Consider the following 18,119-nt stretch of genomic DNA (forward strand, 5'->3'; position numbering starts at 1 on the left):
TGCGGCAACTGACTCTGTCTAGGTTCTCGTTTGGCTACTTTACCGTTCGTTTTTCACGTGGCTCCGCGGACATTTTCTCTCAGCTGAGCCCCCCCTCTGCAGGCACTCATTCCGATCGTCCTCAACTGCATTGCTTGCGTTGGCTGGTCCGTCGTCAACTCCATCGTGGGTGCCCAGACTCTGCGTGCAGTGAGCAGCAGCCACCAGATCCCCACCGCTGCAGCCATCATCGTGATAGCCGTCCTGACGATTGTCGTGTCTTTCATGGGCTATCGCTTTGTCCATATCTATGAGAAATATTCTTGGATACCCGTATGTACAGACAGCTGTGTTTTAATCGCTCGGCTTCTGACCTCGGTCTTCGTATTATTCAGGTCGCCATCATTTTCTTCATATACCTTGGAGAGATCGCTCGATACTGCGTCAGCGGCCCATGGGGCGGCACGGGCCCAACCGAAGCTGCTAATGTCCTGTCTTTCGGTGCTGCTATCGGTCCGTCGCGCATACATGCTGATAGTTATGCATTGTACCTGACCTTTCTCTGTCGCCAGCCGGATTCGCCCTTGGTTGGACCTCCCTCGCCGCGGATTACACCGTCCGGATGCCAGAGGACATGCCCACTTGGAAAATATTCTTCTGGACGTACCTCGGGTTGAACATTCCGCTCATCCTCGTTGAGGCGCTTGGTGCGGCTGCCATGACGACCTTCACTGCCAAGACCACCTGGGGAGACGCGTACGCGGAAAACTCCATCGGCGGGCTGCTCGGCGCAGGGCTGTCGGGGCCCATGGGCGGATTCGGCGGGTTCCTGCTCGTTATCATTTCGCTGTCGATTGTCGCGAACAACATTCCGAACATCTACTCGCTCGCGCTCACGTTCCAGAACATCCACCCGTACGCACAGGCCATCCCGCGTGTGTTCATCGTCCTCGTCGGCAGCGCGATCTACATCGTGCTCGCCATCGTCGGCGCGTCCCACTTCGAGGAGTGGCTCGACACGCTGCTCACGATCCTGTCGTACTGGCTTGCGATATTCACCACAATTCTGCTTGAGGAACACTTTATCTTCCGCAGAGGAAAGTGGTCGAACTATGAGCCGGATGAGTACAACAATTGGCGCAAGCTCCCGCTCGGCATTGCATCGCTGATCGCTCTCAGTATCGGTGTCGGTGGTGCGGTTCTCGGTATGGCGCAGGTCTGGTATATTGGCCATATCGCGCGACATATCGGCAATCCCATGTATGGTGAGTTTTAGCACAGTTTCCACATATCACGGAAATGCACTGACGCGCTGTTGTCACAGGCGGAGACATTGGCTTCGAGCTCAGCTGCGCATTCACTGCTATCGTGTTCCCGCCATTGCGGTATATTGAGAAGAGGTATTGGGGATACTAGGAGATCCATTACGATATACATAGAGTGTAAACACACGCTCGCTACGTCGAGATGTAATTTGCTAGTTATGTAGGCAATGATTTTGGTTTATCTGTGTCATTCTCAGTGAAATTTGCCCCAGGCACAGGAGGTGAGTCTTGATCGACCAAGAAGTGACTCGGCTCGGAGCAGACAAAGAAAAAAAGACTTTGAGACAAAGACAACTAAGACATGCCAGATCGGGTCTCAAAATTTGTCCATAGCTATCACACACTATGCAATACTAACCTGTCTGCCCCGTATCTGTCCCAGCAAAGGCAATCTCATACGAGCTGAGTCAATAAGAGGGCACTGTCTTTCTTGGTTCGCATGCTCTGGCCCAATCTCGAGAGACGGACGGCGACGCACCCGCATTTCAGATACTGAGGATAGGCAGGGCCCGGCATCTGAAACGGGGAGATGAACCATATTGTACATCAAGTCAGGGTGCCCTCTGTTTTCGGGATGCGGGAGATGCTCGGGGCGCGAGCCTCAATACACGTTCGCGGCGGCGCCGGTTACAGGTGCGCCCAAGGCTCTGCCTATGTCGTCTACGCGCCGCCGAAACGCCTTCCACTTCGTCCCGCCAGCAGAGAGAGACACCGCGTGGTCGTTCACGTTCTCGAGCGGCGTGCTCAGCTTCAGGAACGGGTTTGCGACCGAGAGGCGGTACGCCGTGTGCAGGGCGCGGAAAATCTGCGGGAAAGGCGTCGCGATTATGCGTGAGGACAGAGGAGAGCGGGGGCGGATATGCGGGGAAAATACGCACCGTGATGACGTCCACGTCGCGTACGACAGTGTCAGTGAGCGCGAGCGCGATAATGATTTTGACTCGCAGCGGGGTCACGTAGCCGTATACTGCAACGTCCTCCATCGTGTACAGCAAATTCAGATAACACTCCGTTGACTTTGCTGCCGCTGCAGCCGCAACTGAGGGATTAGGCTGAGATCAGAAGTTGGTCGCATTGCGCCAGAGCGGGAGGCAGCGCACTGCGTTCGTCAATCACGTCGAGGCTGGTGTGGGCTATATAGTGGTACTTGAGCTCATCTTGGCGAGGCTGCGCTAACGTTCGGATGAGAATGGGGTGATTCTGCGGCGAGACAAAGGCAACTGCGTTGAGACGGAGCTGAGGCGGCATGACGGCGAGAGGAATGCTTGCGCGGCTGGGGGATCACACCAACGTTCCACATGGGCCGAGTCGAGTTCGAGCTCTGTTCGAGTCTACAGACGATCCCTCGCGCCCGAAATACATTTCACAATTCTTCGCTCATTCGCACGATGCTGCCTTCTACAGTTCCGTTTATCTCATCATGCCCATTCCCGAACCCGTTCGGGAAACAAGCCATCAAACTCAATCCCCACCACAATGTATAGCCTGCGAGGCGCGAGACCCGATGAGTGCGACGAGACACGCGGCGCGATAAGGGGCCCTCTCATCGTCATTCAGAACGTCGAAAGCATGCGAGATGGATCTGAGAAAGAGAGGGAATATGAAGCAACACTACCATAACATAAGGGCAACACAAAGGGATGTAATGTCTATACCGAGCCAGTAGAGTAGTACCGCCACGCAAAGTACGCGCCCAGCATCGCCAAAGGAACGAAGTACATCATACTAGGAGAAAGGTAAGATGAATACGAGGCCACGTCAGCACAGCAGAACTTACTTTGAGCCTTGCTGAACAGCAGCGTTGACGGCGTGACTGCTCGAGGAGTTGCTATCGTAGACAGGCTTAGTCTTGAGAGACTGTAATCATCGAGCCAGGGATTCAGTGGGGAACATAGCAGACGAAAGGCAAAGAGCTTACGCCGTTCTTCTCAAACTCGCCAACGAAGAGAGTCTTCAAGATTTCACGCGCCTCATCGGAATGGCCGACGTCCTCGAATGCTTCGGTTGCGTCTTTGCCTGTCGAAAGCTACGTGTCACCTCTGCAAGACACCGCGATGTTTCATCGAAAGCGTACCGGTTTCAGCCAAAATCACCTCGTCTCCTCCGGGATGCTGCAGGACGTGGCTGAGGCCTTGAAGCGCACATTGATGCGCAGAATACATACCTCGTCAATGAATTTTGCGACATTGTACACTGACACGAACGTCAGGAAGAGTGCACTTCTATTTGCAGGGACTTTTCTCACATACCCTTCTCGTGGATCAAGACGTAAAGACTGTCCTTGGTGTTGTTGGCCTTGAGCTCCTCGAACGTGATAATTTTGGAGTCTGACATGGCGGCGGCGGCGGCAGCGGCGAGCACACAGAGCAAATGGGGAGAGACGAACCGGCTAGAGACAAGTCGGTCGAACGATTGGATGCGTTTTATGCTTCGGCTGAGGCCGTTCGTGGTTTCACACGTGGTAAACTAAAATGACACCCGTCTCCGTGTAGGATCGAAGCTGGTTTAGTTCGGGGCAGAGCTACAAATCCTACTCGTCTAAGCTGCTACATAATGCATGCACAATAATACAACTCATGCGAGATGATGCCGGTATGCAACGGAAAATGATTTAGTGGGAACGGACACTGCAGCGTGCCAGTGCAAGCGAGAGGTGCAGTCCGGAAGATTCGGAGCAGGTTGATGGGGAGCACGCGGCGATGGCCATTCATTCGAGTTGCATTTTGACGAGTACATGCCAAACGCCGTACGAGCGAGGTACGAATTACACCGGGAGGAGGAAGGAAAGTGAGGGGATATGCGAACTGCGCGCTGGCCGTCGAGCGGAGCGCTGTCAAGGCCACGTACACAAGCGAGGAGCGTGGATCATGGGCAAGCTGAGAGCGAAGCACAGCGTCGCGTCCCAAGCCAGCCAAAGTGCAGAGCCTCCAAGCGAGAGCCACCCAGACGTGGCACCGCGCCTGTATTTAAGCTCCGATTCGGCCACAAGTCGCCCGGCACCTTTACTTTTCTGCGAGACCCCACGCTCTTGTCTCCGCCGCCGCCAGCAGTTCCCTCCTCCTCCTCCTCTCCGTCATGCCCGACGACTCCTCCGATATCCTTGGCGGTCGTCTCCGTGTCTCGCAGCATGGATCTCCACGTCAGGTCCCTCCGTTTCTCTGGCTAGGCATTGCACTCTTCTCTTTGTATCTCGTTATCCGGTACGGCATTCCCCAGTATCGCCAATGGCGCGATCAGGCCCATCGCAAGTACGTTTGTCGCTCCCTTTTCCTAACGCACCGAGCTCACAAATTCGTTCAGAGGCGTGCGCAGACGATATGGCATCCCCGACTCTGACCACAGACCGTTCAACGTAGCTTATGCAAGCGTATATCAGGGTCAACGAAGGGAACCGGAGACGGAGGATCAGCTACGACCAAGGCGAAGCGAGCCTCTGCAGCAAGCGTTTCGACCAGCTTCCACAATGGATGGGAGTTACATGCGACACCGCGCGCATCATTCATCCGGTATGTCAGCTCCCGTGCCTTTGCGTCATCATGCAGCACCACTCATCTTTGTGCAGATCACCGCAACATCACTATAGGTGTTGGTACGTCTGCAGCGGGTTCGTCGATGCAACAGGGAACATATCCGTCTACTAGCTATTCCGCGTAAGTCTCAAGAATCTTGAATAAAATTCTTGAAATTAATTTCTTCAGTAGACCCGCAGTTGACTATGCCTCGGATCTCCCTGCGCAGGCCCAAAATGATGCACACGATGATGTTCCCACGTCTGCTACAATGAGTCAGTCGAGTAGCAATGACGTTTTGGCTGCGTCCATGAAGATCAATGGCAAACACGATAGAGACGAGGAGCCTATTCCTTTCTCAGACAAGAAATCGAGAGTTTCCAAAGGCCGTCCAGTTGCTTCGAGTGATGATGAGATAGATGACAGTGAGAGGTCGGATATTGGTATGGAAGTTGATGAAGAGGCCCTTGAACCGCCGAAGAGAGGTTCCAAGCGATCGGCCAACGTTGACGATGATGAGAGCATCGAGGCTATTCGAGCAAACGGTAGAGACAAGAGAGCGCGTAAGGTATCTCGCGAGACGGCGTCAGAGTTGTCAGACCTGGAGATGTACGACGAGGACATGGATGCTGACGAACTCGGTGAACTAGAGCCCATAAGCAGGGGAAAGAAGCGGGACAGAGATGAGGCTGGGTCTACTTTCGGCGGAGATGGGTCCATGACTGACGATGATAACGATGAAGGGGACGGAAAGTCTCGACGCCACAGAAAGAGGCGTACTGTCTGGCGCAAAAACCTCGACACTGCTAGTCGTGGTCAGAAGCGCGGTCGCGATGTCGAAGCATTCGATAGTGATGAAGACTCCGACAGGCCCAAGCGTCGTGATACACGCAAAAAGCGTGGAAAGAAAGGCCATGCCCCTGATAATTTAACCGTTGACGCTCCATTATCTGTTGATCCTTTGTGTAAAGGACGACGGATTGGAGAAAAATGGGAGGTAAATGGTGTGCGTTTCAAAGTTGGCCCCAACGGGCAACGGCTTCGGCAAGAGCTGGTGAAGAAATCTCGTTCAAGATTCCCGATGGTGCGTGTACGCATTGCAATTTCGTTGAGCTTTGATCGCTAAGGGACGTTGTTTTTTTTTTGTTAGCCAAAGGACTCTCAGCATCCAGACCGTCGCGCAAATTTGGACATTTATGTAGAGGTTTGGTTATCTGAAGAAGAGTATAATGCTGCCAAGGAACGGAATGAGCTAGCATGGCAAGATTCGCCGTTGGATTTGGTTGAGCCCTCTACGCCTGGCGATATCCCTGTATGTACCAACTTGTGTTTTCAGATACTGTGTCTTACCACTACATTATAGGATTCTCCAACAAGAGCTGGGAAGAACTTGTTATGGATGTCGACAAACACACTACAAGACAGCCCTGTGCCATCCAAAGGACCTTTCAGGCAATCTATTGCGGCGAATGTCAGTTTGCGCATCAACCCATTCCAGCAATCTATGGCAAGTCCTGCTCGTCGTGTCTCATCTGTGTATCAGGTTACCGTACCACCTACACCAGATAGCCCGAAGTTGAAAAGCTCTAGGTCCTACTCAAAATGGGAGAAGCAAGACTTAGAGGCTGCCGCGATGTCTAAGATCAGAGAAAAGGCGCAAATGGAGGCTACCCAAGCTGCAGAAGCCAAGAAGGCTGTCACCCCTTCAGCTGCTGCACTCGCGTCGGTCCCTGCCCCTGGCCCCCTCCCTGCGTCGTCTTCCTTGACGTTCGGGAAGCCGGCAGAGCAACTCGGCGCGAAGAACGACCAGAAACCGGTTGCGTCTTCGTTGTTTTCAGCACCTCTCACTATTGGATCTTCTACAAGCTCTCCTCTGACATCTAACATACCTACTGCTGCTGCTGCTGCCGGTGCAGCTCAAACGTCCGTACCCTCCATCTCCTTTAGCCTCCCGCCAGCGCCTATCACGGGAGCAGCCAAGGACAAGCCTACTGGTCCTGCTACGTTCACGTTCGGTCCTTCATCTTCGTCCACTCCTACAGCCACGCCACAGGGATCAGCTGTAGGAGGACCAGCCCCTTCGGCGGGGCCATTGTCCCAGACATCAGCTTCGGGAAACAGTGTGACATCAACGAATTTCTCAGGTGGCTCCATGACACCCTTCGGTGCTCCTAGTGTCGGATCATCTGCTGCATCTACAACCAAGCCCACGTTATCGTTTGCAGTGCCTTCCGGAATCAATACTTCCGAATCTGTTGCCAAAGGTGCTGAGCAGGGTAAAGCAACACAAACTTTGTCAGGGCCTTCCTCATTAAACAGGTTGGGCGGTACTTCGACTACTGCAACTCCTGGTTCAATCTTCTCGTTCGGAAAGCCAGCGGCGTCAGACACCACCGGGCCAGCCAATACAGTGCCTGCAGCACCCTCGAGTAGTGATGCGAATACTAGTTCCGCTCCTGGAGCGCTGAAGTTTAGTTTTGGTGTCTCGGGCAAGACCTCATCTACTACATCAGTTTCCGCTCCTGGTCCTGCTGCAACACCTGTACCCGCAACCCCTGCGGCCACTGGAGGAGACGCTACAAAGCCTACGTTTGCATTCGGAGTGAGTAGTGCGCCTGCACCATCGACTTCAACCCCAGCTTCCACACCCACCACCAAGCCAACTTTCAGCTTCGGTAACACTTCTCAGGCGAACACTTCGACTACCCTTGGCACCACTACCAATCCTCTGACAGCGCCTAAATCCGCATTTAGTCTAGGGACTCCAGGTAGTTCGTCTTCCAGCACACTTTCCACAACGCCGATGAGCTTGCCTGCGAGTGGGTCAATTTTTGGTGGTGCATCGTCGACGAATAATGCGGCGCCCAGTACTACTGGACCTTCGCAGTCGACTTTCAAATTTGGTTTGACGGGAGGGTCCACAGCTACGCCAGTATTCAGCTCGTCAACGACGCCATCAGCATCGGCTTCCACGAGTGCGCCGAAGCCGGCAATAACTTTTGGGACGACTAGTTCGATGGCCCCATCAAACACGACGGCCTTGAGCTCAACCGCGGGCGAGACACAGAAACCTGCATTATCTTTCAACTTTGGGGGGACTGGCACGTCTGCATTTGGTGCCCCGACAGCTGCCGCGTCGCCTTTTGGTAATGTCAAGCAGAGTCCTTCTGCGTTTGGGTTCCCCAACCCGCCTTCATCTTCCTCCGCTCCCAGTCCGTTCACCTTCGGATCTTCGAATGCGAATCAAAATTCAAAGCAATAATATGTTGCGTACAAGACTGTGTTGTGTCCGGCTCTTATTTCTTCTGTACACACCTTTACCTTTTAGATAGTGTAGCATTTTGGATGTGCCCTTCGACGTATGTTCCCGGTTTTACCATAAGTTATCTGCATTTGGCTCGGTCTCTTACACAAAATGGAATGGTTGGGTGTTGGTTTCGAGATCAAAGAAGTGATGGACTCATTATTCTGCAACTCAAAGTAACCCGGGTGCTGGCATGACGGTGCTTCAACAGCATGAGTTCCGCCCTGGTTCCGGCTCGGGTCGATCGACGGAGGCTGACGGTGTCTAGCTGTCAGCCGCCACGATTCGAGTACTCTTTCACCTCGGCCTGTACACCTCTGAACTCTACATACATACCGCGACTACTGAACACTCTTTTCTGGCTGAGGGCACAATCTTATAACCTCTCCTTTCTGCGTAATGTCTACTACAACACCTCGTCCACGCCCCCCAGCTAAGGCTCGCCGAATACCTTCCATGCAGGTTCCCAGGTTTCCCCCTCCACCTTACGCCCTCTCTCTTGACCAGATAGTCTTGGATGCTACTAGCTCTGCGTCTACGAACCAGGATGGTTCGACTGCCCCCGATGACTTTCCCCTATCTTCACCTACCCGCGAGGCTGACGAGTGGATGAACGAGAAATCCCGAGAGGAGCTGTCAGGTCTGCTCCTAAAGGCGGACGAGATAATAAAGTCCCGCGAGTCAGGTATGTTTGATGCAGCAAGGTAATGCATGAAATATTGGGCAAGAGCTGATCATAGCATCATGGTACTCAAAGAACTCAGCGTAACCACTGCCCTGTGCAAGTCCCTTTATCACGACAACGTCGCACTCAAGAATAAGCACGAGTCCCTGCTTTCGCGCCTCCCTTCGTCAGCCGCCTCAACCACTCCCGTCTCCCCGATTATTGCCCCTTCCTTCCCTTTGCTGTCGCCTCAGTATAGTGAACTCGATCTTTCACGCTCCTCTGACCATCTCCCCGAGCCGTTTGCTGTGCCTCGCATCCGCCACTCGCGAAGAATCTCGGTCACGCCTTCGGACCTCGCACGGCTTTCCGACCAGAATGCAGAACTCATCGATAAACTGGAGAATTTGGAGCTCGAGTCGCAGCAGGCCGACCAGGCGGGCAAGCGTAAACTCAAGAAACTCGAGCACGAGATCCAGTGCCTTCGCGATGAGCTCGAGAAGACGCAGTTGAAGGAGGCGGAGCTTGAGCAAGAGCAGACTCGCGCGGCTCAGAACTTGAGTATGGAGGAGGCGCAGAGGCGAAAGGAAGAGCGCGAGGAGCGGGTAAGGGTCTTCAAGGAGAAAACTAGCTCGATGCCGGAATCTGAATCGCTTAGCGAGCAAATTCGAGACTTTGCGCCTCCGTCTGAGCTGTCTCGTTCTACATCCCTCAAGACTCCTTCATCTATCACTGTGAATAATTCCCTTCCAGAAAGGTGTCCGGAGAATTGTCCTCCTGCATCGGAAGCAGTCACGCCCGACGAACATCCACAATATCCTACTCCTCTGATGTCCTGGGGTCGTTCTCAATCGAACGCCGAGACGGCCATCATCGCTCAGCTGCTCGTTAAGATTCGTGAGCTCGAGGAGACGAATGCCCAGATCAAAAGTGAGCAATTGGTCACCGAGGACCGGCTTCGCTCCGTCCAGTGGGATGCAGAGAGTATTCGCAGGGTCTACGACTGTCTCAGCGATGGCAGTGACATTGAACTGGAGGTCGTCCCTGACGATGGCTTGGATGGCAGCCCAACGAAAGACAGACGAATTCTCTCTGGCGGGACAATCAAATTCAGCAGCTTGCGACGAACGATCCACCAAGACCTGAGTCGACTTGTAGACTCGGAGGACGCGGATGGTTTCGCTGATGGGATTACCCCCGACATGCGAAGCACTACTCGCGATCCTGGTGCTCCCAGCAAGCCTAGCGCTACGCATAGAATGCGCAAATCTGTGGTGGGCCTGTTCGATACCGAATCTCAGGACTCTGTTCCATCGGTAGAATCTCTTCGCGCACACGCAATGTTCTTTCCTTCCTCTCCGATGAATTATCAGCCTACACTCGGCGACATCTCGACATGGTCCACTGCTGCTACGGATGGAGAGGCGCCGTCGTCGCCTGCTTGGAGTGACGCACTACCGACGCCCACAGAAGCTCCCGGACATGGGCTTGGGCGCACCCTAGGAAGTGAACTTGGCTCTGAGTTCGGCGATGACTGGGGTACCAATGCTGGGAATCATCACCTACGGACAACTAGTTTATATGATCTCTCCGGGATGGACCTCTCGCGCGATGCTTCCATGTCACCCAGTGTTAGCGAGCGACCTGCATTCGTCTTCCCCGTGACCGATGATATTGGCCCAACTGAGCCAGGGCCTTGCGAGGATGAGCTAATGACGGACATGGAGCCTTCGACACCTCCACGCGTAACTGCCTTACAGCTCAACGTAGAACCCCCAACCCCAACACCTGAGAAATTGCAGAAGCCTGCGAACGCTAGGCAGTACAAACTCTCTCAGACGGTTCGCTCGCGCACAAATCGGTGGATCGAACGACGCTATTCGCCATCACCGTCGTCGGAACCTCCGCCGAGGCGACCTGTTGCTGGAACGTCGGTCAGGAGACGGTCAGGATTGGACTCGCTCACCTTCTTTGACGAGTTCGACAAGCAAGCGCCTCTAATCTCGCGCACGGGCCGCAGAGGTCGCATACCCACATTCCCTGCGGAGGGTGATTATGAAACGGACGAAGATGACTGGGATGGAAGGGTGGACCGCTCTGTCCAGCTTCGTGCCGACACTTCGGGCATTCTCAACGCAGAGGGCGGTGAGCAGAATGGTTTCACGGGGCTGATTCTCGGGGCGTGGCTCTGGCTCCAGTTCTTCCTTGTCATCATCATATTCATATGGACGATGGCTAGGCGCGGGCCCAAGAATGTACTGGCAGAAGCAGAGCGGCGGCGGACTCGTACTGGCAGCATTACTGGACCTATTATGTGATTTTTCGTGGTTTGGAGCACGTTATTACTCTGTTGTATATTTGTTGTATATTAGGAATCCTTAATTATGCCTAAGTGTGAGTCTGTGATCTATATGGTTTCTGGTGAGTCCATCCTGCGCGTATGGCGATGGGGTCTCTTCGCACTAGATAATGGGCCGTGGGCCCGGGACGCGCTGCGAGCCTGCACAGTGCACTCACTTCAGACGACGCGATCACGTGTAGCGCGTCGTCTACCACTTGACTTGATCGGGGAAAGTCCGGGACCGGGGAAGTTCATGACGCTGGTTCAACGCCTAGGCTGCGTCACGGCGTTGGGTCCGGTGAGGCATGGCTATCGTGAGTACTAGGTATTCTCAGAAGACTATTCGTCCGTGCTCATCATCCCTCACCACATCCTAGACTAGCTCCCCCATCATCCCTCCCCTGCCCGTACCAATTCAAAGATGAAGGTGAGCAGAGCCAAGTCCGACTTGGAAGAATGATAGGGGATGGTGGTAATCTTGGCTGTGTAGGTGGTTACGCAGGAAGAAATGGACGCGCACATGCGCGCGACCATCGTTGGTGGCGCAAAGGGCTTCACGGGCGGGCTCGCTGTCGCCCTTCCAATATCCTATGCGCTCAATCGTCGCTGGGGCTACTATCGCCAGCTGCCGCCATCCTTAAAGGCATTTGGCGTGATTATGGTCGCCGTCCCTTCCTTTGTTATCAGCGCTGAGCGTGCTGGACTCCGATTTGAGAAGGAGCACTGGTACGTGCATTGGATTCAGAATGTGTAATCAACTGACAGCATGCGCTCCGTTCATATTCAGGACGGATCTAGGGAAGGAGGAGCTAGACGCGAAGGTGGCGCGCGAGCAGGCGCGCTGGGAATCCCTCAGTCTATCCCAGAAAGCCCGTGATGTCGCTGCAAGACACGAGTACGGCTTCATTGGAGGTGCATGGGCCGCGACCATGCTCGGTGCATTCGGCTACATTATGCGCAACCCGTGCGTGCCTTGTCCGTAGCCGCCCTGCCCTGCTAATGCATGTGCAATGAGATAGGTATCAAACCTTTCCCCAAAAGGTGGGCGGTCCGGGCGGAGACGACGACAAATCGGTCAAATTCAGCTAATTGTTCTCGTCGTTATGCAGGTTGTTCAAGCGCGTATGTGGGCGCAGGGTCTGACAATAGGCATCCTCATTGCGGCCGGTGCTTTGACACACGCAAAGAGGATGAAGGGAGCCGAGGTGGACGAGCATGGCCGGCGACACATCGTACGTAAAAATAGAGCCATTTCCTTGCTTGCTGCAACGTTTTATGACACCCAATAGGAGCCTGATCATTCATGGCAAGACATTATCGCGCAGGAGGAACAACATGCCAAAGAGGAGGCCAACAGAAAGGCGGTATGAGTGATCGGACGCCCAAAAATAACGCATGTAAAGCACGTTGGGACGATATCTGCATTGTCTGTAAATCAGGTGCCGTGATATGGTGATGGTCAGTACAGCGCTTCCATTACACAAGGGCCACCCGCGCCTAATGAGTTTGTCATCGGAGAGCCCGGGATGCAGGAGTCAGCTTGTGTCGCTCATACCTGACAAATCATGCTTGAGAACATCACGGCGACGAGCGGATGGGCTTGACATAAGGAAATGACAAGCCCAGATGTGGGAGCATGGTGGGCAGAAAAACAAGGTTTGAATTCTAGCTGCCGATGTTGCATTAGATGGCACGAGACAGACCAGAAGCAATCGTGTAACCTCGTCGCGGCCAGTGGGAATCAAAAACGCACCACAGTTCGTGTTCGTGTTCCGGGCCCGGGCCATGGATTGCCCCATCATACGATGGGTGTGACTAGACTCATCTCATGTATAGGCCTCGTCTGAGGTCCGCTGCGACACGAGTCTGAGTCCAATTTGTGCCTATTAAGATGGCGTGAAGTGTAAGAAGTGGTGATGAATTAAGCAAGTGTAGCCGGAAGTGCGATGAGAGTGAACGATGAGAAGGAAAGAGAGGGGCCGACAATGCATATTAATCAAAGGATATCTGATAAGTAAGTGGTCGGAGCCGCTGGAGGGACGAGTGATGACACAGACAATCGGAAATCGGGGGAGGCGTACGTCAGCCATGCACGTCCACGGGCTCGGATATGCCGGCCAGCCGGGAGAGACGACCCCGTCGATGCTGGCCATCTCTGCGTTGGCGAACACGAGCAGTTGGGAGCAAAAGGGACCAGCTGGATGCAACGAACTGCGCTGGGAGGTGCCCCGGCGGGCTTGGAAAGAGACAGCCACGGCGACTGAGAAATTGGGTCGGCGCTGAAATGGGCGAATGCCGGCGGGGACGGGTGCCGGAAGAAGAGCTCGTGCCGATAGAAATAAGGACCGGCATGCGCCCTCCAAGCCTTTCTTCTCGGCTCCGTCACGACTCCTCGAGCCCACAGGTCGCCTCCTATAGCTTGTCTGCCCTCCTCATCGTCTCTGTCCCTCTCCTCGTCGTCGTCGCCGTTCCCATCGCTGCTCTGAACCCCATTGTTGCGTGTCTTATCCAACTCGGCACTATCTCGGCATGACGCGCCGTTTCACGAGGTAGGTCTCACGCTCCCGTCGCCGTCCGCAGCCTCCAGTCGTCTTTAGCGGCATCGTCCCATCTTCCCCCCATCACAACTCCCCTGCTTATTTACTTGCGCCTCTCTCTCTTCCTCCTTTCCCCCTACGTCAAGCTTCACGCTCGCTAACGTTCACTTGTCATATGCACAAACCCCTCAGGTCGGTTTCCATTGCCGCCTCACTTGTCGGTGCCCTCTTCAATTTCGTCTGCGCCGCCCGCCTCCTCGCCCTATGGCGCTCGCTCGGTTGGGAATCTGAAACGGAGTGGGAGGCTTCAGGCGATGTCTGGAGAGTCGACAGCGTAAAGATTGTGTGGGGACTGCTGTCCACCTACTTCGCGGCGGCAGCGCTAGCGTGCTTCGTTGGCCTTGTTGGTCTCACGAAGGTGAGTCTTGTGGCCCACCCTCTCCGGTCCACGGCTCATTACTCTTTGTCTTTTATGTACTGTAGACTATCCCCTCCTTTATTCGCTTCTACCGCGACTACTCCATCGCCGACATGGCCTTTGTCACGTTCGGCACTGTCTTCTCAGGGTACACCGCATTCAGTACCCCTTATGTTCGCGCGAGTGTATGCGAAGAACTCTCCCGCCATCCCGATCTTATGCGCGATCTGGTGGTGTTTGGCGTCAGCTTGGAGAATTGCGAGCTGTGGTTTGAGCAAGTTGTTGTTGCCGTTGTGGGCATCATGTTTATTCTCATGGTGGTCAGGGTGAGTCGCGCCGATCTAGACTGTGTACTTCTCTGTCTTACAGTTCTCCTCAGCTGCATACACTCATTGCGCTTGCCAAGTATCATCGAATTCTCTCGCGAGATATCTCAGTCAACAGCAAGTCGCACACAGGCCTTCGCAACCTGAATACAGATTCGTTGCATCGCATTTACCTTCTACCAACGCCAACATCACCTCCGTCCGCCTCCTTCTCTTTCAATCACTTTGACACTGCCACCCACGCTCGTCGGGTTTCATCGGATAATATTGTCGTGTATGCCCCTGTGCCTGTGGGCGGCATGTCTGAACTGGACGCCAGGAAGATGAACGCGACAGAGGCATGGATCCCGTGTCGATCGGGCTCGGGGGCAGATTCTGGCTCAAGCTCCCCGCGCTCGCACGGACACAAGCATACTCGCTCGGCCTCCTCACACTCTCACCGACGCCATCACTCCGTACCTCGAGTCACTGCGCCGCCGCGGGAGGGCACATTGGTTGTAGTGGATGAGAAGGCGGAGCCTCTTTTCCGATGAGCAATGAGCGAGTCAAACGCATAGCATCACGATTGTTCGTTGTCTCGAGTGTAATCTAGGCCGCGATACCTGCTACTCTATTTCCCCCTCACCTCAAGGATCTTGGCGCCTGAAGTTGTCCGCGGCTGTTGCATGCTTAATGTGTTCCTTCAAGTGGTAGCAGACTGGTTTGCAATATTTATGCCATTTCTTGTCCGCGTGGCCCCTGATTCGACAGTCCCTCATTTAACGTTTGTCTCGTAGTGTTCGGTGCGGTTTTATTGTATTCTTGTAGTTTGGGATCCTAGCACGTCCGCTGTTTTACAGAGGCGCGTCAGAGATTTCGAGCGGGCTCCTGGTCCGGTCTGTTGTGTAGCTGTGTGTCTTCATCAATACGGATTTGCGTAGCGCATATTTCATTTAGGTGTAATCGACTTTGGGTTGCCATTAATTCGGATGAATCCGTCAGGAACACGGTCAATTGAATGGTGCCTCTCTGGCACTGGCGACCGTCAATTGAATGCCGCTTCAGCCATCTTTATACTAGTACCATGATGATACTGTCAGCGTGGTGTTGCTCAGATCCTGATAGTATGCGACAGCGTGCCGCTGCTCTGACTCTAGCTGCTAGCTGGTGAACTTGAAGAGGCGGTCGTTTCTCCGACACTCTAGCGGTGTTGAATGTAAAGGTTCGTGCAATATGGTTGTATGCGGCGTGGGGGGGCAGAAATTTTCATTCCCGAGGGTGGGCCCAGCCTGTTCTACGATGTGAGAGCATTTCGGCGCTTGCCTGTCGCAGCGCAGGGCACTAAGCCTAGCGTCGCCCACCTGGTCTGGTCGAGACTTCAGACCTCTTCACTTATACTCCTTCTCTCCTTTCCCCGTAATCTCTTCCAATCAAGCTCCGCACAATTTATCCCTGATTTACCCCCCGCTCCTAGCTTGCTACTGGACGCCCCTGCACGTTCTCCAAGCTTCCCACCCCAAAATACCATGACCCTCACGCACGACCGACCACAGAGCCCTGGGGCTGATGATAGCGTTGACTCCGACCCCGCCCTGCTGAAGAGGATGAAGACGAGCCATATATCCAACCCCGACAGTGTCGCCGATCACTTCCATCCTGACCTCTTCGTGCCGGGAAATATCCATCGTCTTCACTCCGAGTACGACCAGAGCTCCCCGTACAAGCATGCTGTCGTCGATAAGCTCTTCCAGGACGACCTGCTCCAGCGTGTCAAGGACGAGGCGCTGTCAGAGCTCAGCTTTTCCGAGAAGGAGACAGACATCTACAAGGTGCGCGCCAGTCCCCTCCCCGCCCGGCCAGCTCTTCATCCCCCGCGGATAGGTGAAGCAGACGGGAGACCTCGCATCGCTTTCGTTTCTCACTGACGAGCAGCGTGCGCTGCTGCCCAACCTTCTCACTCTCCGCGATGCGCTCTACTCTTCCAAGTTCCGCGCGTTTCTGCGCGCGGTGACCGGCTGTGGCCCCTTGTCTGGCACGAAGCAGGACATGTCCGTTGTCTCATACACAAAGTCGTGCCATCTGCTCAACCACGACGACGTAATTGGCACGCGCCGCGTCTCGTACATTCTATATATGCCCCTTCCGAACTTCAAGGGATGGCAGCGGGAATGGGGCGGCGCGCTTGAGCTCTATCCGACCAAGCTGGGCCCGGACGGCGTTCCTGAACCTGAATCCGTGCCAAGCAAAAATATCCCGCCAAGCTGGAACCAGTTCGTCTTTTTCGAGGTCCAGCCAGGGAAGAGCTTCCATTCCGTGGAGGAAGTCGTCGTAGGAGAGCGCGAGGACGGTAGGGAGCGGCTGAGTATCAGTGGGTGGTTCCATGCCGCACAGCCAGGCGAGGAGGATTACCTGCCCGAGAGTGCACCCGAAGTGAAAAGCTCACGCGAGCAGCTCGTGAGTCCGAGGCCACTGGCCCCATGTCCTTGAGGATCTCACAGCATCTGCTGCTCACCAGACGTCTACATCTACCGACTTCAAGTCCTACTCTGACATAGACGAGCCCCCACTCCCCGATCAGCCACTCTCGGAGAGCGACATCTCCTTCCTCTCCCAGTTCATGAACCCCGTATACCTCCAGGCGCGCACGATGAAAGCCTTGGCGTCGCGCTTCGTCGAAGAGTCCTCTCTCGAGCTGCACGAGCTGCTCTGCGCCCCACTCGCCGCGAAACTTGAGTCGGGCCTTCGCGCCACCGACGCAGCGGACGGGCTCGGCCCATCGCGCGCGACGCCCATTCCTTCGCACACCGCGGGCACACGGGGGGCGTGGGCACTCAAGGGTCCGCCGCACAAGTGGCGGTACTGCACCCTGCGGGGGCACGAGCACGGCGGCGCGAGCCGGACGGAGCCGCGCTGGGCGCAGGACTCGCCGGACGAGATCGTGCGCGCGCTGCAGGACGAGCTCGTCGCGAGCGCCGCGTTCCGCGCGTGGCTCGGGTGTGTGTCGCGCTTGCTCCCGCTGCGCTACGCGGTCGAGGCGCGCCGCTTCCGCCCCGGACTCGACTACACGCTCGCGACGGGTGAGACGAGGGAGACGCGGCTGGACGTCGTGCTCGGGCTCACGCCGCAGTTCGAGGGGCCGCCTGAGCCATCGGCAGCGCAGCAACGGGGAGAGGGAGACGAAGATGTGTTGCGTGGGTGGCAGACGGGCGAATGGGGCGGGTGGGAGGTGAGTCTGTACTCCCGGCTGTGCTGGCCTCGTTGACCGACGGCTATTCGCAGTGTTACATGGCTCCGCATGACGAGGAAGACGATCCGGCCGTGTACCGATCCGGGTCGAGTAAAAACAACCCGAACGGGCATGGGAATGGAAACGGACACGGAAATGGCCCGAATGGCCACGCTCAGGAGGGGTCGGATCCAGCGCAAGAGGACATGGACGAAGACGAAGACGACGACGACAATGCTACGCTCTTGACGGTGCAGCCCGGCTTCAATCGATTGCTGCTGGTCCTGCGCGACGAGGGTGTGATGCGTTTCGTCAAGTATGTCTCGGCTGCCGCTCAGGGTTCACGGTGGGATATTTGTGGGGAGTTCGAGATTGGCATGGTCGAAGAGGACGACGATTAGTCTCTGCGTGTTGCCGCTGTTTCTCGAGCATGTGTCTCGATTTCATCATGGCAGACTTGCATAGGTTGTATACGCATACTTAACTTACCCTGCACACGGCTCTGCTTGGC

The 18,119-nt window shown here is 55.1% G+C and overlaps 7 protein-coding genes across 7 annotated transcripts; 5 read left to right on the forward strand and 2 right to left on the reverse strand.

Moving 5' to 3' along the window:
* Positions 1–264: 264 nt before the first annotated feature.
* FIBRA_01418 (uncharacterized protein) lies at positions 265–1,395 on the forward strand (the record flags this gene model as incomplete). Its single annotated transcript, XM_012323293.1, has 4 exons — positions 265–312; positions 375–492; positions 552–1,244; positions 1,304–1,395. 4 exons carry the CDS (start codon positions 265–267, stop codon positions 1,393–1,395), a joined length of 951 nt encoding a protein of 316 aa, XP_012178683.1.
* Positions 1,396–1,905: 510 nt separating this feature from the next.
* Positions 1,906–2,552, reverse strand: FIBRA_01419 (uncharacterized protein; the record flags this gene model as incomplete). The annotated part of the gene is made up of 3 exons (XM_012323294.1): positions 1,906–2,109; positions 2,183–2,343; positions 2,405–2,552. The coding sequence occupies 3 exons, from the start codon at positions 2,550–2,552 to the stop codon at positions 1,906–1,908; spliced, it is 513 nt and encodes a 170-aa protein (XP_012178684.1).
* Positions 2,553–2,953: 401 nt separating this feature from the next.
* Positions 2,954–3,638, reverse strand: FIBRA_01420 (uncharacterized protein; the record flags this gene model as incomplete). The annotated part of the gene is made up of 6 exons (XM_012323295.1): positions 2,954–3,029; positions 3,082–3,161; positions 3,223–3,320; positions 3,379–3,415; positions 3,469–3,497; positions 3,554–3,638. 6 exons carry the CDS (start codon positions 3,636–3,638, stop codon positions 2,954–2,956), a joined length of 405 nt encoding a protein of 134 aa, XP_012178685.1.
* Positions 3,639–4,379: 741 nt separating this feature from the next.
* FIBRA_01421 (uncharacterized protein) lies at positions 4,380–8,075 on the forward strand (the record flags this gene model as incomplete). Its single annotated transcript, XM_012323296.1, has 6 exons — positions 4,380–4,552; positions 4,605–4,810; positions 4,867–4,954; positions 5,006–5,897; positions 5,964–6,125; positions 6,177–8,075. 6 exons carry the CDS (start codon positions 4,380–4,382, stop codon positions 8,073–8,075), a joined length of 3,420 nt encoding a protein of 1,139 aa, XP_012178686.1.
* A 441-nt stretch (positions 8,076–8,516) lies between these two features.
* FIBRA_01422 (uncharacterized protein) lies at positions 8,517–11,099 on the forward strand (the record flags this gene model as incomplete). Its single annotated transcript, XM_012323297.1, has 2 exons — positions 8,517–8,802; positions 8,875–11,099. 2 exons carry the CDS (start codon positions 8,517–8,519, stop codon positions 11,097–11,099), a joined length of 2,511 nt encoding a protein of 836 aa, XP_012178687.1.
* Positions 11,100–11,427: 328 nt separating this feature from the next.
* FIBRA_01423 (uncharacterized protein) lies at positions 11,428–14,936 on the forward strand (the record flags this gene model as incomplete). The annotated part of the gene is made up of 10 exons (XM_012323298.1): positions 11,428–11,436; positions 11,505–11,549; positions 11,613–11,848; positions 11,910–12,086; positions 12,142–12,163; positions 12,232–12,354; positions 12,412–12,486; positions 13,703–14,077; positions 14,143–14,403; positions 14,457–14,936. 10 exons carry the CDS (start codon positions 11,428–11,430, stop codon positions 14,934–14,936), a joined length of 1,803 nt encoding a protein of 600 aa, XP_012178688.1.
* A 972-nt stretch (positions 14,937–15,908) lies between these two features.
* FIBRA_01424 (uncharacterized protein) lies at positions 15,909–18,009 on the forward strand (the record flags this gene model as incomplete). The annotated part of the gene is made up of 4 exons (XM_012323299.1): positions 15,909–16,211; positions 16,264–16,836; positions 16,898–17,608; positions 17,662–18,009. The coding sequence occupies 4 exons, from the start codon at positions 15,909–15,911 to the stop codon at positions 18,007–18,009; spliced, it is 1,935 nt and encodes a 644-aa protein (XP_012178689.1).
* Positions 18,010–18,119: the final 110 nt, after the last annotated feature.

Source organism: Fibroporia radiculosa (assembly GCF_000313525.1).
Source record: "Fibroporia radiculosa TFFH 294 genomic supercontigs, scaffold650, whole genome shotgun sequence".
Lineage (NCBI taxonomy): Eukaryota > Fungi > Basidiomycota > Agaricomycetes > Polyporales > Fibroporiaceae > Fibroporia > Fibroporia radiculosa.